The sequence below is a fragment of the Medicago truncatula genome, chromosome 5, assembly GCF_003473485.1.
Source record: "Medicago truncatula cultivar Jemalong A17 chromosome 5, MtrunA17r5.0-ANR, whole genome shotgun sequence".
Taxonomy (NCBI): domain Eukaryota; kingdom Viridiplantae; phylum Streptophyta; class Magnoliopsida; order Fabales; family Fabaceae; genus Medicago; species Medicago truncatula.
In genome coordinates this window covers 15128959-15150921 of record NC_053046.1, presented here as the reverse complement: position 1 = coordinate 15150921, position 21963 = coordinate 15128959, and the positions used below count along the sequence as shown (strand labels likewise).

General features: G+C 31.0%; 2 protein-coding genes across 2 annotated transcripts; one reads left to right on the top strand and one right to left on the bottom strand.

The window, feature by feature from the left end:
- Positions 1-695: 695 nt before the first annotated feature.
- Positions 696-11106, top strand: LOC11405976 (MLP-like protein 423). Its single transcript, XM_003613249.3, has 4 exons — positions 696-701; positions 7780-7787; positions 9327-9546; positions 10620-11106. The coding sequence occupies exons 3-4, from the start codon at positions 9354-9356 to the stop codon at positions 10895-10897; spliced, it is 471 nt and encodes a 156-aa protein (XP_003613297.1). The 5' UTR covers positions 696-701; positions 7780-7787; positions 9327-9353; the 3' UTR covers positions 10898-11106.
- Positions 11107-15967: 4861 nt separating this feature from the next.
- On the bottom strand, positions 15968-21737 carry LOC11412147 (WAT1-related protein At3g28100). The gene is made up of 8 exons (XM_039834781.1): positions 21608-21737; positions 21342-21565; positions 21135-21197; positions 20662-20775; positions 18469-18700; positions 18138-18296; positions 16311-16462; positions 15968-16179 (listed from the first exon to the last, which is right to left on the bottom strand). The coding sequence occupies exons 2-8, from the start codon at positions 21539-21541 to the stop codon at positions 16041-16043; spliced, it is 1059 nt and encodes a 352-aa protein (XP_039690715.1). The 5' UTR covers positions 21542-21565; positions 21608-21737; the 3' UTR covers positions 15968-16040.
- Positions 21738-21963: the final 226 nt, after the last annotated feature.

Below are 21963 nucleotides of genomic sequence, written 5' to 3'. Positions count from 1 at the left end.
TTGGTAGATAAGTGAAATGATAATGATCAATGAAAAACTCACAAACATAAACAGGGGAGCCGAGATTCAATCTTGATCATGGCGTACGCCGTAGCATTTTTGGTAATTTATGGATAATGTTTGAGTCTTTTAATTAACATTTTCTATACTTTAAAAGATTACTATAAACTTACTGAAAGTTAAGTTGGCAAAGCAGCTACAAGATCTGCATCCCATGATAGGCTCATGCATGAAAATTGCTCTTCTCCCAACAAAAAACGCTCACTCCCAACTGAATTGACGAAAGTACTCCCGCGTGACTTAAGTCACGTTAGGTATTTCCTGCGTGAGTTAACTCACGATGAGTATTGTAACACCCCGTTTTCCCAACGTGAAAATTTCATTTATTTAATCAGAGTAATTCACCTAAACGGAATGTCACATTCTTTTCTTAAAATCATAAACTGGGTAAATAACTATTTATCCTTTAAAATTCAATAACTAAAAAGTCTTTAATACTTCGCAGCGGAAATTATTCAATAATCAAAACAGTCTTTGGCACGAAGGCCTCTTCATAAATTTCTCATATAATCCAATCTAAAACCAAAGTCATAATTCTTCTTAAAACAATACGTAAGGAATAGAAAGACAACAATAAAATTCCCATTACATATCAGAGCACCTAAGACACTTGAGCCACCACTCCTACTAATCAGTAATACCTGCAAGTTACTCATACGAAGAGCAACATTTTCAAGCAGAAGGGGTGAGATTTCACAAAACAATAATATCAAGCATATAATTCAATAATTATATTTAACAACACAAGTAACTTCATCTATTAGTAATAATACTTCTTTAATAATCCAACCAACTTCTAATTATCATTTACTTCATATTCACCACATTATAACATAATCATATAACACGTATTAACCAAATCATAACAACATAGATCATCACATCATACTCATAGTTCATATATAACATAACAGCATCTTAATTAATTCATATACAACATAACAACATCATTAATTCATAATAATAATTATTCATCAAACATCTCATTATCATTTCATGAATAAAAGACAACTTATCAACTTAACATAAACATCATCAAGTACATTTAACAACTCATAGATAACATCATGTAATCATCATCACTAATAACTTAAACTACACAATATAATCATCACTTAATAGTAATAATAATTATATACATCATAACATAAACATCTTCTTATAATAATATAACAATAACAACATAGTCATCATTTCATAATAATAATACAACAACATAACATAATATTCACTTAATAATAATTAATCATATATGTAACAACATGTTCATCACTTTATAATAATTAAGTAACAACGTATTCATCATCTTATGAAAACATAACGACAACATATTCATAGCATTCACTTAATAATAATTAATCATATATGGAACAACATGTTCATCACTTTATAATAATTAAGTAACAACGTATTCATCATCTTATGAAAACATAACAACAACATATTCATAGCAACGTAACAATATCATAATCAATATCTTAAACAACATAGCAACGTAACAATATCATAATCAACATGTTAAACAACATAACAATATCATACTCAATATTTTAAACAACATAGCAACGTAACAATATCATAACCAATATGTTAAACAACATAACAATATCATAATCAATATCATATAATTCACATCATAAACATCGTATAATCTTCGTAGGTACTTCTTTAACAACACATAGGTAGAAGACAACTCGACGACTCATAGATGATAATTCATCGACAACTTAACAACTCATGGATGATAATTCATCACAACGACCTTGACTCGACAAATGCGACAATGCAACTTAGACACTTATATGCATGTGGTACCAATCGTCATCATAAGTATTAATATACTTTTATCGTGCGGAGGACAAAGCTCCTAAAACGTGCGGAGGACAAAGCTCCTAATCGTGGTGAGGACAAAGCTCAATGAAATGCTATGCATGGACTCTTAACAACAAAACACCGTAATCATCGTAATCAACATATCATCATGCATCCAATAATTTGGAGCTAAACGTCATCATTTCATAATATATATATAGACATCATGCACTTAGTTAAATAACAGCAGTAGCACAGTCAAATCACACAACAATAGAGAGATATCAATATATCAATTGCAATTCACAACATAACAATATTAATGTGAAGCATCAACAACTTAAACATCAAACATCTTCCACATAAGGCATATAAATATTTCACATAACCAACAACAACAACATAGGCGACACATAAACATCTCAGGATATAACAATATCAAATGATAATCAACAACATAGGCGACACATAAACATCTCAGGATATAACAATATCAAATGATAATCAACAACAACTCATGCAACTTAGTTAAATAACAATAACAGCATAATCAGATCATATCAACAGCTTAATATCAATTCATTTTCAACAACTTCCTAATCATTCAAGAATAATTCAAGTAATGCAATCAATTAATAAATCACATTATAAACACTTAGCATTTCAATATAGCTTCACAAATAACAGTTAACATCTTAGATAGGTCTCATTAGTACCAAAGGTTCCATTCCTAATCCAATCAAACGACTCAGGTCTCAAATTCCTCAAAAGCACTCAATTCTGGATGTGCTCGCGAGGCGAGAGTTCTTACTCGCCATGGCGAGTACCACTCATCTTCCAAACTAGTGTTGTTCTGGGTTCAATCTGATCCTACATTCAATCCTAATCAATACTAGGTATGTTCAGGCACTCTAAGGCATCCAAGGTCCAACTAAAAAGGTCGAAACACAAAATATGACATGCTCTCTGCCTGAGCTCGCGAGGCGAGGAAAGGTTACTCGCCATGGCGAGTTGCACCAAACAACTCGCGAGGCGAAGGGAAGGGGCTCGCGTGGCGAGCGATGAAGATCATCACTCGCGAGGCGAGGTTCATAGCTCGCCGTGGCGAGAGATGAATGTCGCTACGGCCAGGTTTCCTATTTTCACAAAAACTCGACGATTCACATGGTTCTAAGCTTGTTCTTGATTCCAAAGTTCGTCCTAAACATTATCTAAGGTCTAGGAACACTTTCTACATCAATTAAACCAATTCTCACCGTTTGATCATCAATTCTAAGGTTTTGACCTAGTTTTCGTTTTCTCCAATTCAATCCTTCCTCAAGGTTTTAAGCCTAATTTCGATTCCTTAATTCATCTTAATCATTATCTAAGGTCTAAGGACAGTTTCTACATCTTTTTAACAAGTTTCCACCGTTTATTCATTAATTCTACAATTTTAACCTACTTTTCAATTCCTCAAAAACTCATCCTACATCATGTTAAACCTAACCATTGATTCACATACTTAATAGAATTGCAAAGTTAGTCTCACCCTTACCTTAATTTGCAGAAATCGCAGCCCCTCTAGGTCTCTCCCTCTTCTCTTGACTTTTTCTCCCTTTTCTCCAAAAGCAGTCGTACGTACGTTATGTTTTTCTAAACTAGGTCTCTCCTATTTATATAAATCTTTAACCTACTTATTTTTCTCTTAAATCCAAATATTAATATTCTATTCTAATATATACATATATATAAAATATTTCTATAACAATAATAAATAACAAATATATCTCTATAACATATATATATTTCCATAACAAATCATTCATATTTCCATAGCAAATGACATATATTTCTACAACAAATCATACATATTTCTATAACAGATTATATATATTTCTACAACAAATCATACTTATTTCTATGATAAATAACATTTATTTCTATAACAAATCATGTATATATTTCTATAACGAATCATATATATTTCTGAACCAAATAACATATATTATATTTCTAAATCAAATAACATATATATTATATTAATAAATATATAACATATATCATAACAAAATATCACTCATCAAAATAAATCATATAAATCACACAAATCATATAAGTATATTCTAAACTCATTTAAAATAATCAAATAATTAGAGAGGGCGTTACAAGTATATTGTTTTTGTACAAAACCAATCAGTCCATACTCCAAGCACCATTTTATTTCCCTCTCGACCTCCAAAAACCCAAAAAGTGCAATTTTTTTGGGTCAAAATCTTCATTCCAAATCATTGCAAATCGTCAGAAAGCAAGTTCATACACTCATCAAGCATCAAATATCAAGTAATGTATCATCTAAACTCATTTGATTTTACTGGTTTTTGGGCTTGGTTCGTCAGTTTTGGGAAGAAGGTTGAACGTGAATTAACTCACGCAGGTGTTAAGTCAGTGTGGCTTAAGGCACGCAGAAGTAATTCTCAGCGTGGCTTAAGTCACACAGGTGTAATGCTATGTTTTTGAAATTTTGCACCACCTTTTTTCTTTGTTAGCTTGTTGCATAAGTTTTTTATTTTTTCCTTGTTATTTTGTTATTCAATAGACATAGTGATATGGTTGAAAATGTGGCGGATGATGGCGTTGACCCGAAACTGGCCATAATTGAAGCTTCCGACGATGTCAAACCAATAGTAAATGTGAAGTTGAAAGTCAAAATTCCCTTTCAAGCTCACATTGAAGAAAAACCTAAACCGGTACCTACCGGTGTTGGCAAGGTTCGCAGTATTGAAGTAGACGCTGGCTCATTTTTTATAACAAATGAAAGATGGCGAGAGCGAGATGATTTACTTGGTTGAGTTCGTCGACTAGCGGCGAGGGTTGGATTTACTATATCTGATGATAAATCTAGGTTAAAAAGGCCATTCTTGATGATGCAATGTGAAAGGAGTGGTGAATACAAACGACCTAAGACGAGGAAGAAACCAAACCTTGAATGCATGGGCTCAAGGAAATGTGAATGTCCGTTTATGTTGCATGGTTTCTTTCAAAAGGATACAAAAGATTGGTGGATTGCAATGCTTTGTGGAATTCACAACCATGAGTTGGCACCAAAGTTAGCCGGCCACCTTCTTGCGGGTAAACTAAAAGAGGAGGAGAAGAAAAGAGTTATCGACATAACAAATAGTTTGGCAGTTCCTAGGAATATTCTCACGGATTCGAATGACATTTGCATCTTCTTTTTTTTTTTTTTTTATGCTTTTGTGACATTTTCGGGGGATTTTTGATGTAATATATTTATACTCGCGCCTTTGCACATTTTTTTTGACATTTTTATTAGTTTATCGGTTTTTAATTTTGCGTAATTTTTTATTTTATTATGTGTATGTTATCTATTGTGAATGATTGAATGAATGATGAAAATGATAGAATCAATGTATGAATGATGAAGGAATGAAGAAAATTAGGGAAAATTGAGTTTATGTTGTTCTCGTAGTTGACACAGACACATCGTGACATAACTCACGCAGGTGTTAATCCATGCGTGAGTTAAGTTACGCAAGTGTATAACACATACGTGACTTAACTCACGCTGTGAGCATTTTCGGAAGTGTAGTTGGGAGTGAGCAAAATGTAATGGGAGAAGAGCATTTTTCCTTATGCTTTTAGTGTCTGGGATAAATATCATAGGGTAACAAACGAGCTACAATATGTTTGTCAAAATCCATTCCTATGAGGGACGTGTAAACGAATTTTTTAACTTTAAAAATGTTATGAATATCATAATTAGATGTTCAGAAATCCTTGTATTAATCTCTTAAGTGACACCATTTTACATTGCTATGAGCTACAATATGTTATGAATAATATTTTGATCAATGAATTAAATTGATTGATGTTCTTTAAGTTAACAAATAAATATAGATTAAATTGACCAACCATTATGATTTCAATGAATCAAGGTTTATGTATGTCTTTAGTTTCTACAAAATCATATACTTTTAAATTTAATCCCTAAAAAAGTATTCATTTGTAGTCCCATTTATTTTATTATGAAAAGTTATTAAAAAATAACTATTTTTACAATATTTCAGAGAACTAAAATTATCATTAAAGTCTAATAAAACCTAGACTTGAAAAGATCGTGGGAGGTTCAATTAATTTGAACTAAAAAATAAGGAAAGTCTTGAGTAAAGTCAAACTAACAAGAAAAAAAATTAATTTAAAATTAATTATTGACATTTATCGTTAAAAAAAACGAGTTCTTTTAGAAATTAAAAATATATTTAATTCAAAATCAAATAACAATTTACTCTCGTGTTTTGATTTCTCAAAAGCAAAAATTTACTCTCGTGTTTTGTGTGTGTTGCGCAGTTGCGGTGCTGTACTCATTTATTTCTTTATTGCACCTTCTCAATTATTATCACGTTCGCAATAATCTGATTATGATTTATCGACACCGACAAAGCTGATTATGATTCATGTCAGTTCTATCATAAGTATCATTCAAAATACAGTATACAGTTTTTATTTTGTATTTTTTTAGTGGAGTACTGTACAACAGTATATTTTTAGTAAACATTTTCTTTAGACAATTATTTTAGTAAAAATATGAAAGTTATAAATTTATAAAGGTGTGAGTTTAATTTCTGTTGGTGTGAGGATTGGTAAGTGAATAATTTTGAAATACTTAGAGCATTTATAATGATAGCAAACTAAAAGAGTTTTTCGATAGATTCATTAATATGTATATTTAAAATCTATAGGATATATATATATATAAAAAAAATAACTTTTTGTCGAGTAAAACTCAGTTGTTAGGGACATGCATTGTTTTATGCAAGGGTCGGGCTCGAACGACACCTCAATTATTCACCTTAAAAAACGTGAATTTTATCCACTAGATTATTTGACAAAAAAAAAAACTCTTTCAGCTTTTTTGAGTTGGCTTTTTCTTTTTTAAAAAATGCTCTTAATTTTCAATATAAATAACACATGTAACAAGTAGATAAGAATAATGTTAAATATTAAAATAAAAATGTAACAAACACAAATATCTAGTTTTTCCTTTATCATTAAAAAAGTGTAACAAAGCAGATAAGTGTATCTATACTTACTTTTTCATCATCCCCATTATACACTTAAACAACAACTTTTTCTATAATAAAAATTGTTGTTAGTGTTATTAAAAAAATAAGAATTTAGATTATAATTGTTTTTGTTATATTGTTGGTTTCATTGAAATAGATAATCATGATTAGTTTGATTCGTTATAATTTCAATGCAAATAACATTTATATTTTTACTTTTAATCAAAATTAAAATTTCATAAAAATCCGTTCATAATTTTCAAACGTTGGCGCAATAAAAAAGAGTGGAAAGAAGGGCACGTGAGTGCCCTCTTTCTGCTAGTATAAATAATTTTTTTGAAAAGAGTAAGAATCACATGAATTTAAGATGGTGGGATCAACTTTTATCTACTTTCTTTGTAATTTTAATTATGGGACCAACTTTTTATTTTTTCATTCAAGTCCTTTATCTTTTAGAGCATGCACACATAAATCCTTTTCTTTCATTAATTTTTTTGAGTTGTCACACTTCTTATCATAATTCAATTTTTTTTTTTTAATTACAAAAATTAAAACCCAAAAAATTGATGAGCATCTTTATCATGTCTTTCTACAACCTAAAAATCAAAACCAGAAAAAAAAAAAAAAAAACCTTTTATTGTCTTCTTCATCATCATCTTCAAACCGACAAAAACATATTATTTTTTACTTTTTTATTATTATTTTTTTCTTTCTATCACCACCATTTTAGAGTTAACAAATTCTCGTCTTTGTCTATATAAAAAAAAAAACGACAAAAACCTCATTATCAAAATCCTAAAACTCTAAATTGCATTGGCTACAAATAGAAACTCATACAACACCAATCTCCAAAAGGCATCATGTTTTATGGGTTTTGATCTTTAACAACGCAATATGTAGATTTAAGATTTTAATAATGGGATTGGGGTTAAAGACGATAAACATGTGAAGAAGAAGGAAAAATATACGGTTGCTTCTCATGGTTTTTTGTTGTTCAAGAAACATGAGTTGATGATGAAAATGTTCATCAACTTTCTGGGTTTTATTTTTTGTAATAAAAAAACAGTATTATCATATGTGGTGTGAGAACCCAACGTTTTTTTGAATAAAAATAAAAAAAAATGATTTATTTGTGCAATTTTAAAAGATACAGAACAAATGGGAAAAATAAAAAGATAAATGACTCAAACTTTATAAATAAATAAGATAAAGAACTCTAAAAGTAATTTCGCCAAAAAATATCATTCAACCGACAATTTTTACAAAAGGAAATAGGCAAACCCTCTCAACTCTCACACAATTGCAATTTTTGTTGGGGACAAAATTGTAAACCCTTTCATGACAAAATTGTAAACCCTCTCAACTCTTTCAATGAGATTAAACTCCGTTTTGATATTTAACATTACATTTTAAAGAATATATATTTCATTTCTAATTTATCATAATACATTTAAATATGTACAAATTAATGTAGGGTGCGGCAAAAAAAATTATGCTCTCTTCCTTCCATGATTGAAACATTTGTTTTGATGCCGGTTGTTGCAAAATCAACTAAAGAAAACCTCTACAGAGTGGAAGCACAATCAATATAGAAGCAAAAAAAAAAACATCACTCACAATGATTTGACACTTCATACCTATATCCACAATCTCAATAAATATTTATTAGTCAACCTACAATTTTTACAAGGAAAAACTTGTAAACCCCATCCTGCAAGTTTTTGCGCAGACAAAATTGTAAACCCTCTCAACTCTTACACAATTGCAATTTTTAAAAGCAAAAAATTGTAAACCTTTCGATTACAATTTTTGCAAGGAAAAATTATAATCCCTCTCATGAGACAAAACTACCCAAACCCCCAATATTCCTAAGAGACTTGAGATGTTGTGGTGAAAAAAACTCAAACTAACTCTCCATATTTATAATATATATATAATAACTCTCTACCTCCTTTTGTTTTTCTCTTATCGATGTAGGATTTGGATGAATACCTAGTTAAACATAACATATTTTGATTTTTAGCCCACTTAGGTTTGGTTTGAGACCTTAGAGTGTACTCTTTTTCAATATCTCATATTCGATTAACCTCAATGTCAATCTAGGTGGACTAATTTACACTCAAATCTCAAATTAAATATTAACCAAGGGCCATATAATATACACAAGGTCTAATGATCAATTTTCTTTGATCGTAGAATTTATGAGCACTGATTCATAACTTCACCTGAAAAGTTAGATGTGGCTAGTAAAAGTGGTAGCTGAACTAGCAACTACTGAATTTATTATGGCCTTTATCCTACATCACAAGTTTTGTTTCTATATAATATGCATAATGCATGTGATCATTGTCTCATTATTCTCAAAGCATATCAATCTAGCTACTTTAAAGTTTTAATTTCTTTGTAGCTTGTTGAATCATGGCTGTAGCTCTTCGTGGAAAGCTAGAGGTAGACATTGAACTCAAGTCTAATGTAGACAAGTATTGGCAAACCATTAGGGATTCTACAACTATTTTCCCTAAGGCCTTTCCACATGACTACAAAAGCATTGAGATCATTGAAGGTGATGGTAAAGCTCCTGGCTCTATCCGCCACTTCACTTATGCTGAAGGTAAAATTTCTTCTTTAGTGAGTTTCAGCCACTAGGCTATTAGACAAAAAATAAATAAAAAATTCTTTTTTGGTAGAATGAAGGGCATTTTGGGTATAAATGAAACTTTCATTTATTTTCTTCTTTGTTTTTTACCCTTATATTGAAAGCAGCTATACATCATGCTCCCTTTGTACTATAATATTTGTTGCATTTGACGATTTCATACAAATTAAAAAAACAGATGATAAATGAAAGAAAGAGAATATGATTTTATTAATTTATCCTTATTATACTTATTGGCGTGTTCTCATTGCATTAAACGTAAAGTAGAGAATAATGACTTGTGAGTGATGTAAATTATATTAATTAGATGATAAAATTGTAAGTAATTAAAGTTAAATTGGAGACCAAAAGTGGCAATTATTTGAGGAGAAACATTTTTTTTTGCAAATGTAACAATTATTATGGGAGAGAGGAACTACTTGTAAATTGGGATACTATTCTTTTCTTTTCTTTTTTTATGGCCTAGTTATAATAAACTATTAGAAAATTTTGAATTATATTTAATTTGAGAATTCAAAATAGAAGAAAAAAAATGTGTTTCTAATCATGTGGCTACATTTTAAAAACATAAAAATTGGGATTTTGGATCTTCTACATCAGTTGCACAATGTCATTGGATCTAGATCCAACGACTGTAGTGGTGCACGACTGAAGATCCAAGTTCCAATATCAAATTAAATATTCTCTACAAGTGATAACTGCATTTAGTGTTATTATAATTATGTTTAGCTAGTTTAGTCCAATTTTCTTTGATCTATGCCTAAAATTTTGAACAATGCTATAACCTCCTATGTTGACTTAAGGGAAGGAGCAACATTATATATTTATTTAGGGAGAGGTAGAGACACTAGGTCATACATTAACAGTTAAATTCAAAGTCCATCTCATTAGGTTACATACAAAGCTAGACAGTCGCCACTGCGCTAATTCGACAAGAGATTCGTGCATCGATCTAGTTTATCGTGACCAATTGAAAATCTTTGTACATTTTGATATCTACTTATCTAATTTGGTGGCATATGTTGTAGGATCACAACTTGCAAAGTCGTCGACGGAGAAGATTGATGCTGCTGATGATGAAAAGAGGACAGCAACCTATTGTATAATTGAAGGGGATCTTCTCCAGTACTACAAATCATTCAAGGGACACCTAGCTTTAATACCAGTTGGAGAAGGATGTGAGATGAAATGGTGTGCTGAGTATGTTAAAGTTAGTAATGATATTCCTGATCCAAGTATTGTCAAAAATTTTGCAGTCAAGAACTTCATTGAGGTGGATGAGTATGTTCAATCACTTGCTGCATAGAAGTTTAATGAGTTGAATGACAAGCTAGTATTTTAATAAATGTATTGTTACATAATGTGGTTGAATAATGGAACCGTTTCCTATTTAATGTGATCTATTTAGTAATGAGCTTGTCCTTTGTTATTGTTGGCTTAATATTATTGTACTATGTCCTCTTTCATTGTTATTGATCTAAATTTAATGAGAATGGAAGTATTATGTGATCATCATTTCATCTTCTTGCATTGCAAAACATTGCTTTAGAGTTTAGACACTGGTATCTATCAAAATCTGATTTGGATCCCTACACTGTATCAAAATTTAATGACTCTGCAGCAATGCACACAGTGAAATCTTTAAAGAATCATTGAATTGGACACTGAATCAAAATTTAATGAGTCTGCATAGAAGCTGCATTATGTTGTTAGTTAAACAATTACTATTTGTCAGAACTCAAGAGTGTCACCCATGCATATTGTATGTATTGAAATGGATCAAAATAAGGCTTTTAAATTGACTAGTTCATTGGTTGGTTTGATTTCGGTTACATTATAGTCTGGTTGAATCGATTTTTGTTTATTAATTTTGTTACTTTTTTATTATTTATTTATCATTTGGTTCAACCACGATTGAACCATGATCCAAAGGTCTAGCCAAATAGATCTCCAGTCTGATTTGTTAAAATCTCGCGTTGAAGGGTTAACCATTGTTAGTTTTAGTTTGTTAGTGATTACTTGAGTTTGTTAGCAAGTTATTGTTGACTAGGCAAATTTTGTTAGAATGCCAACTGACCCATTATTTGTATAAAAGCTACATTGTACTTGTGATCACTTATTGAGTTGAATTGAACAAACTTATTCTCCAAGTTTCCCTCAAAGTCTCTTAGAATCCCCTTTTTATTTCTTCCTCATGTACAATTTCGACATGGTATCATTCACTCTGGTTGCGATCTTGTGTTTGAATCTTGATGGAATCTTTTCCCCTTGTTGTTCTTTGATCCTCAAGGGATTTTCATTTTGGTATGCTTCGTCACTTAATCACGATATTCCTATAATCACTGCTCCAGTTGATCATTCACATAATCCCTTTAACATTCACACACCAGGGAAAAGCCAACAAATATCTTCGTAAATCACCGGTCAATGGAACAAACTATATCGCTTAGTCATGATCGATGAAGCATATGTTGTTATCATGAAGCACAATTTTCACTTTCATGATGGAAGCTCTTGTGATAGCTTAAACCCTACCAATGAGGGTAAGGAATGTTGCAGTTATTGAAGCATAACACAAACACATTGGAAGCTGACTTGTTACTTGTAACACAAGAAATCACAGCTTAAGCCAGTTTTTAGTTAGCAAAACAGTTGTAAGTTGTAACTGCCTCCCTAGTTACTAGAAAAGTTAGTTATGATACAGTGAGAAAAACTACACAGTAGCTTATCATAATCACTCATTGTAAATGTTGTATATACCTGTAAACAACTTATAGCATAATCAATCCGAAAAAATATGATTCAACTTCTACTACTTTCTTGCATTTTCTCCTCTTTTCTCTTGTTTTCTATCAACTTTTGATCCTCTCACCAGCAATCCTGAATTCGGTTACGCCTTTGATTGCCCAAACTATTTTGCACATTTATATAACTTCAAATGCTTGTAACACCTTAAAGGAAAGTTTCTCTCTTGCCAAACGTGCAAGTGTCTCTGATCTTCAATCCGAATTGTTGATAAGTTGTGTTAGTGATTGTTTCACTAATATCAGCACAATTTGGGAAGAATTAGAAATGCATAGGTCAATTCCAAATTGTACATATCATGTTCCCAGTGCTTTTGAAGCTATGCGCAATTCTCATCATAATATTACATGAAGAAGAGTATATGCTTCACTTCTTTACAGGTTTAAGAATAATGATTACCCGATGGTGATCTCATTTTAATTCATGGAGCCATTCCTTGACCTAATTAATAGCCTATTCTCCTTAGTTAAACGTAGTAAAATAAATACTTTGATATTAAAGTGGTGCTACATATCACATTTGCTCATTTATGCATTTGTTCAATTACTACAAAAATATTAGACGCTCCTGCATAAATTACTCAGGCTCCCAACTAGTGGTGCATCAAGAAAATGTTAGAAGTCTCTCATCAAGTAGATAAAAGTGCCCGACGTGGTACTTAAGCTATGAGGCTCTGCCAATTAATGGACTATTCTTTTGGATTGAGCTCTCCTCATGGGCTTAAGTCCTAACAATTGATGTTTTAATTGAGAGTTGGACCACGGAAAAGGCTACCTATAGGTTGGATTAAGGTGTTCACCGAATACTGATGAGTTAGTGAAGCCGCTAAAATAGGAAAGGACTACCATCGGATCATTGTCGATAGAGTGAAAGTCGTCGTGGACATGACAATGCAAAGTTAACTGTATATGCCTACTAGTTCTTGATAACTTCAATCCTACTTAATACGAGGCTTGGGAAAGTTGCAATAGCCTCGTGCATGCATAGATCTTGAATTCGGAAGGGCTTCTGATTGCTTATAGTATTGTGCAGATTGATCTATCTTCAAAAGCTTGGAATACCTTAAAGGAACATTTCTCTCACGCCAATTGTGTTTGTGTCTTGCGTCTTCGGTGTCAATTGTTCAACTTTCGCCAAAATGATAAGTTTGTTATTTCAAATAATTGGGAATAATTGGAAATGTATAGGCCAATTCCAAATTGTTCATATACACATATTTCATGTGCTTGTGAAGTGACGGAAAATTCTTGAAAATTTCATGAAGATTACGTACTCCGCAACTTGAGAATATATAGAATGATGATTACTCAAAGGTGAGATCTCAAAATTTATTAATGGAGCATTTCCTTGACCTAAATCACATTTTCTCATTAGTTGTGCAAAGTGATGAAAGCAACAATGGCTTAGATGGTTCTGAAGCATCACTTGAGTTAGTTAACAATGTAGGTTATGGAAAGATTTCAGTAGGATAAGATAGAGATAGGAGTGGCAACTAAAGCAAGGTTTGCACATTATGGGGAAAAGATCGACATACAGTGGAATGGATACATACATACGGTTGTAGTATGACTCAAAATTGGAGTTTTGAAGTGCCAAAAATCGGGGGCTGATTTGGACAAATCGATGGCTGATTTTTAAGTGTTTTTTCAGCTTTTCCTTTCGGTAATTTACTGCGCCCGATTTGCTAAGATTTGTTCCAATTTTTGGGCTTAGATTTGTTCCAATTTTTTAAGGATGCTTTTACTATAAACATAAACCTTGTAACGATGTAAACCTTGAGAGAGAGAAAGGAGAGTAGAGAGGCAGAAAACAAGGGTTTAGAAGCCAACATCAAAACTAGGGTGGCTTGTAGAGAACTCTCTTGGCAACAAACACTAGGGTTATGATTGATTCACCTTGAAGAAACACTATTAGGATAAAGTCTTTTGGTCATGGGAAGAGATTCGAGACTTTGGGTAAAATTAGGTTTGAAGACTAATTTTTGTAACCATTTGATAATTCTTTTGTAAACTTACGACTCATCATTATAATGGAACAGTTAGCTGCTCTCTGCCCCAGACTAGGTCAGTATTGAACCGAACTAGGTAAACCAATATATGTGTGTTCTCTCTCTCTTTCTCCATTGTTGTTCTATCTTTTGCTTGTGTTTATAACTGTCATCCACATTGTTTGGTTGCTTCATTAATTTACATCACACATCAAATATTTTATGGGTGTGATTTTTAAAGAATTCACAACACATACATGGATACATTCCATAGTTCAAGAGTTGTGTCTCGTTTTATTCTACACATAGTACAACGGAAACATGGATAATAAATAGGGGTGCTACATATCACATTTGCTCATTTATGCATTTGTTCATTTACTACAAAAGCATTTGTTGCCATTCGAGTCAAGTTACCTATTAGGATTTACTCGTCCCCTCATATAATTCTAAGACTCTCGGAGTCGGATAAATTTCGGGGTGTTACCATATCAACATCATATGGGTGCACTCTATTTCACTAACAATTGTCTCAAACTTGATAAACGAATAATGCATTAATTATGGCGATTGACATCTAAGCTATGTTGTCACCCTAAGTCTTCATAATACAATGTTCTGAAATCTCAACTATGTTGACACCTTAAAACATTGTGTATCAAATACACATTGTCCTATATATTATTAATAAAAAAAGAATAACAAAATAAAAAAAGTTTTGGGGGCCGAACCAAATCCAATAAAACTAAGTAAAATACACTTCTCTCACACCCAATAACATGAAGACCTTTTATCATTTGTCAATAGAATATGATATGTTACTTATAAAAAATTACACACAAGACCAAATTAGATGTTTCAAGCATGAAACTTTCATGATGAAAGTCATATCATTATATTGTGAAATCTAAATAATAACTCAGGTTCAATTCAATTTGAAACACCGAAAAACATCCTCAAAATAAAAAGAAAATTCAGTCTCTAGAAAGGAGTGGAGATTTTGTGTTTTATGTTTTACTTTTATGTTTTGCGTCTTGACAGATGAAATAATGGGGGGTTTGAAAATGAAAGTGTTAGGCTGGGGGTGTGAAAATGAAATGTTTCTGAGTTGTAAAATAAAATGGGTAAAGGGCTACTGGGTTGCTGTCTGATAAAGAGTTGGCCCCTCTTTGCGATATTTGCTATGTACCCCCGTTAAAAGAGGTATTGATATATATACCCAACCCTATGAAACAAATTTTGGGCCCCCACATGCATGGGTCCTAGGCATCCGCACCTCCGACCTATGCCTAGGGCTGGCCCTGGATACGCGCTACCAAAGTTGAGACATGAACGTTGAGGCTTGTTTTGTCAAAAAGAGAGAAATTAAAAGCATAGATGTTATAACTTATGAAATTTGATTCCGCCTTTAGCTTTGTTGATGGACAACTTATCCTCAAGCACTTCCACTCTCAATATCCCGCAAGAAAGAATTTCCTTATGTTGGATGCAATTCAAATGATGTTCATTAAATCATGTGTATTTTAGATACATTTGTTATAAAATTAGTAATACTCATAAATTAGTAATAATTAAGGACACATGTTAGGGATTAAAAAATAGAAATAATACGAAAAAATGTAATTAAAAGTTTGAGTTAGAAAGTGTGTTATTAACATTATACTTTGTTTTGTAACAATGGAACAACATTGGACTGTGTCTCCAAGTTTTCAATCCCTTTCTCAACTTTTTCTTCTGAAGCTTTGCCCCATTGCACGGCATAAAACCCTACCACGATTATAACCGCGCCAATCAAACTGCAAAAGTCATTTTCAAAATTTATTCTCAATGTTATGCAAAACAAAATCTCATTATAAACTTCCCCATAAACAAGTATGAAGTAATTAACTATGTTACTTAAAATGATTCACTAGTTTTGTATATGTACCTTCCAAGATAAAAGTCATCTCCGAGAAAAATTGAACCCAAGAAAACGGTGAAGATGATTCCGATCGGCTTAAACATAGCACAAAACAGAGGACCAGCTCTTTGCACGGACCATGTTTGTAGGAAGTATCGAATCCCTATTGCAGCTACTGCCTGTTAACCGTGATGAGAGACGTTAGATAGTTCATCTAATTGAAGCAAATGATCGAGATTTAAGATTTAAGATTGAAAACCGAACGAAGAAAACAAAATAAAATTAATCTAACAACTAACTATAACATTTAATATTAAAAAATAGTTCGGGGACGAGAGCAACTAATTTTTTTAGCACCTAATTAAGCCTTGTCAGAAAACTAAACAACTACTTTATTTTACAAAATTAAACTACTACAAGAGCAGTTAATTTCTTAACTTCTATCTTAAACGTATAAGATAATATTTGCACAACTATTTTATGATAATTTTTTCTATCATATACATAATTGTATTATATTTTTACTTTCTTTTTTTATTATTTTGATTTTCATGTTAATACATAATTTCCTTTAAAATTTTATGGTTATCTCAAAAATAGACACACAAGTAACGAAATGTAAGCTTAAAAATGTGGTCCTGAATTTTTTCGTCCGGTGTTTATTTTCTGTGGCATATATTCCTCTGGGCCAAGATAAGAGGGAATACGACAAGTTGAATGATTTTTATTTTCTCCATGACAGAGATTACTAACGAATTCTTGAAAGGTATATCTTAAATTTTTTATGAATTCATGACTTATGTCTTATTTTCATTCTTAATATCAATATCATGTCATAATCATATATATATATATATATATATATATATATATATATATATATATATATATATTTTATTTTTTTTTGAGAAATATCCCGACCCCTCTCTACAAGTATATATCATAACTCCTCAACAATTTCTCTCTAAATATACCACAAAAAGATACAGTTGTGTTACATTTTTTTAATAGTTTAGGGTGTTGGGTTCGAACCACGATTCATGCATATATTATACAATGTTCTTATTAATTGAGTTAAACTCATGACGAAAAAAACAGTAATTATAATGTGATATATTGCACTACGTGACTGCATCACGTCACATGACATGCTATTCTTTTTTCAATACTATTTAAAAATAGACCAATGATAGGCAGACACCTTTAATGTGTACACTCCTTTGTATCATTCTGAAAAATTTCAGTTAACTAAATATATGGTCTGTGTGACCACATTTTTTTAATTGTGTGACCACTATTTTTTCAGAATTTATTTAGTTAATTAAGTGGAAAAAGAGTGGTCACACAAACCATATATTTGGTTAACTAAAATTTTCGAGAATGGTACAAAGCGTGTGTACACATTAAAATGTCTGAACATCTTTATTCTTTAAAGGCTTAATTGCACTTTTGGACCCATATCTTTCCAAAAGTTGCGGTTATGGTCCCCTAACTAATTTAAATACAAAACAGCCCCCTATGTTTTGATTCTTTGGCAGTTTTGAACCTCCAGTCCATTAGTGAGGTGCCACGTGGCCCCCTAAATAATACACGTGGCACCTCACTAATGGACTGGAGGTTCAAAACTGCCAAAGAATCAAAACATAGGGGGCTATTTTGTATTTAAATTAGTTAGGGGGCCATAACCGCAACTTTTGAAAAGATAAGAGTCCAAAAGTGCAATTAAGCCTTCTTTAAAACCACCGCAACAGTGAACCAAAATTCGATACTATTTAAAACTATCCCAATAGTGTACCCAAAACGAACCATCTCAATAAATTTCATGTTTATAGACACTAATAAATGAATGATTACCTGGTATAAAATGACAATCAACCCCATATCAAGCTTTAGTTCCCATGCACTTGGGTCTCTAACCACAATTAAGGCATATACTCCCGTTTGAATTGTGATAAAAACTACTTGGAAGAACACTATGACTATTACAGCAGGGTATTTCTTTGTTACTGAAACCTAAAACATGTAGAGGGAAAACCGAAAATTAATTTACCTTGTAGTAAAAAACATATTACTCAAAAGAAAAAGGTCCAAAGACTAACACACACACATAGTGGTTGAAATGATTTTTATTTTTTATTTCAAAAGGTGGTAAATGAAATATGTAAAATGTTAAAAAGTGACCTACCTGATATATGTACCACATTGAGGAAAGTAAAGAATCTCCAGCACATAAAAACCCTCCCAAAATCCAATTCAGATTTGGTGAAAATTGAAGTGTGTTGTAAGAAATTGATGAATGTATCTTCAAGATTGGTGGACCCTTGTATAATATGACAACAAATGCTCCAGCCATTGATACTATAGTTCCTATTGCTTTGGCTTGACTGCTAAAGTGCCTCCAATATATTCTTTCCATCCTAATTAAATCATTAAATTCAGATCTTGATGATTATTAATAGAGATATTGCAATTAAAAGATGGGAAATGCTAACTTGTCTTTCAAAGGTAGGTAGGAGATAACAAACCAAAGGTAGAAATAAAATATTGGAAATTGTGTATTGTTGATTTTAAAAATTTTAAATTTTATCTTTTTAACTAGTGTGTATTTATTGATTAATTCATTTTATAGCTTTTTAACTTGTGTTCTAAGCACAAGCTAGCATGATCCTTATTTTTTTGAATATTATATTATGCGACCATGTAATCACATAGAATCAAGGACTTCTTTGATGTTTTACCTCCATTTAAAAGTTTTATAAGTTTTAGAGTTAATAGTGATTTATCCATTATAATATAAGTTATTTATGGATTTATCCCCTGTAACATATTTTTTTTGCTTTTCGTCATTGTAATTTTTTTCCAGAATACCCTCTTAATAGGTCATTTTTAAAAGTTTTTTTTTTTTGGGTTTTGAATGGCAGCCTATTAGGTGGTATTTTGAAACAAATTTTTTTTACAAGAATTACGGCAAACCCAAAAATAATATATACTATAGGAGTAAAACACTATACACCCTAAATTTTAATAAGATTAAATTTTGCAAATTTTTTTGGGACAACCTTCTTCTTTTATCTCTTTTTGTTATAAAATCAAGATAAAATAATGAGAATATAAAAGAAAATTATCTTAAAATTTGTTCTAAAATAGTTATATAAATATAATTTATTTTTAATATTGTTGTCTCTTCAACCATGAGTATGTTGCAATCATGATTGTACCCACGTCTGTCTTAATTTATCAAAATTGTCTGCCAATATTTCTCTAATACAGTGCAAGCACAATTTGTAATCTAGCGTAAAACTTTTTAAATAAAGTATCAATAAAGTAAACAATTTGAATGGTTATATACGTGGATTTAACCAATTTATTTTATCTTCCTAAGTTAACTCAATTGACAGGGTTATTGCATATTGTATGTAGGGTTAGAATTTGAATCTCAAAAACCTTATTTTTTCACATTTAAAATAAGATCAATTCATTTCTCATAGTACTCAGAAATGATATGTTGGTCATGAGATAAGAAGAGAAAGATAAATAAAATAATAGAGCAATGATATTTGTATATCCATTTCATGACAACTTTATTTTTTTTCTTTTTTTATTGGTCAAGAACAATGAAGAGAGAAAAAAGAAGAGAGAAAAAAGAAGAGAGAGAATAAAAATATTACGTGAGTATGAGAGATAAAATTATACAAAAGGTGTCACGGTCGTACAAATATCATTTCTCAAAATAATAATATATTAAATGAATATATATAATCTAGTTATCTAGGGATGTTCAAATATAAAGGTCGAAAAAACAATTCATAAAGTTGAAAATATTAGGTGACATGTCACTTCATGTAATAGTATTTAGTACCACTCAAACATTAGTTAACTTCAAAATTCAACTATTATTGGTGAAATTTTTGTATCACATCTAAAGACAAAGGATATGAAGTTATGCGTACATGTTATGCATCATGACAATATATTTTCTAATTGTCCGAGCATATTCACATAATGGAGAAAAATAAATGAGAAATAATTTAGTTATATCATTCAATTATTATCTCTTTTATTTTATTTTAATTTATATGTGTGATTAATCATTTGTTATTTGCGTATGTGACTATTCATTTCACAAACAACCACAAAATCCTTTTGTTTTATATAAGACGAATGATAATAACACTCTCTTTCTTACACTTTTTTAATTTTTAATTTTTTATTGATTAAAATTCATATGAGTCCCATCACTTTATATGAAATCCATTTTCAAAATGTGGGATCCATATGAGTTTTATCTAATAAAAAAATAAATTGTTAAAAAAAGTGTTAGAAATATATTTTCCATAAAATTCACCTTTTAGTAAAGTTTAATAATCATATGAGGAACCTGAAAATCAGTGCAAGTACAAAAGTGAAAGCTGGAATGAGGTTAAGCATTGCAGATGCAAGAGTAGGTGAACTCAGTTCTATGCCACCATAAGTCATTATCTGTGCTGAAGAGCTGCAAGGTACAAAATAAAATCTAAGAGAAAGGAAGTTTGGAAATAAAATCTGATAAAAAAATTATATAATATTATTATAGACAATTATTAAAGCCAGTTGTCAATTTTAGAATTTATAATTATATTAAATTTTTTGTCACTACCTAAAAGGAATAATGAACTTTTTTTTATGGTATAAAAGAGGGCCAAAGACCCAAAGAATAATGAACTTTATCTTTTGGAAAATCGTTTAAGGGTACATTAATGAAATAAATAATATATGTTGAGTGGTAGGAAGTACTACTAATTCATAAGCAATATTGATTCCAATTTACACACACATATATAGTTAGAAACAAATTAAAATAGAAATACTAACCCTATGAGAGCAAGCAAAAAGAAGCTCCAAAGTGCAGAGAAAGTTAAGGGAGGACGTTGTGACCTGCCATTAAAAGAAGAGAAAAGGCAGAGGAAAATTAAACAAAAAAAATTAAGCTTTTAAATTTTATTCTTAGAAACAAATATATATTATTATCATCATCATCATATATATGATAAGAGAATTAATAAAATAAAAAAGAGGAACCTGTTGATAAACAAAGCTAAGGGAAGAAGCAAGATGCTTGAAAGTCCCATGGAATAAACAACCATTACATATTTATTCATTCCATCTTTCATTGCAAATTTAATTACCACCATGCTTCCACTTTGAGCTAAAACAGATATAATCATTCCCACAAATGGTAGTAATTTGCTTGTACCATTCAAGTTCAGCCATCCCCTCATCTCTCTCTGCCTCTCTCTCTCTCTCTCTCTCTCTCTCTCTCTCTCTCTCTCTCTCTCTCTCTCTCTAAGCTTTTTTTGTTTCTCTCACATAACATATGTACAAAGTCGTGGTTATGATGATATTTTCTATATGTACAAAGTCAATGCTGTTACGTAAAAATTAAGCATTATTCATTGTTTGTTGTTAAGTGGTCACACATAATTGCATAGGAAAGACTAATCAGAGGTTTAATTAGTTTGCCACTTAAGGTAATTAATTATTGATAATCCATTATTTGCAATAATCAAAAGCAAAAGTAGCCAGTTTTGCCTTCAATGACCAAAAAGAGACGAGCTTAATTATATCCAATAGTTGTTGCAACGATTCTTGCATTATTGTTAAAAATCATATTCTTCCTTAGTTTTCAAATCATCCAGACACA

Excerpts from the sequence above, each read along its gene's own strand:
- LOC11405976 (XM_003613249.3), top strand. The coding sequence starts at position 9,354 with ATGGCTGTAGCTCTTCGTGGAAAGCTAGAGGTAGACATTGAACTCAAG. Across the intron at positions 9,547-10,619 it reads CCACTTCACTTATGCTGAAG|GATCACAACTTGCAAAGTCG; the intron begins GTAAAATTTCTT and ends CATATGTTGTAG.
- LOC11412147 (XM_039834781.1), bottom strand. The coding sequence starts at position 21,541 with ATGAGGGGATGGCTGAACTTGAATGGTACAAGCAAATTACTACCATTT. Across the intron at positions 18,701-20,661 it reads GTACTTGCACTGATTTTCAG|GATGGAAAGAATATATTGGA; the intron begins GTTCCTCATATG and ends TGATTTAATTAG. Across the intron at positions 16,180-16,310 it reads GATGACTTTTATCTTGGAAG|TTTGATTGGCGCGGTTATAA; the intron begins GTACATATACAA and ends TGACTTTTGCAG.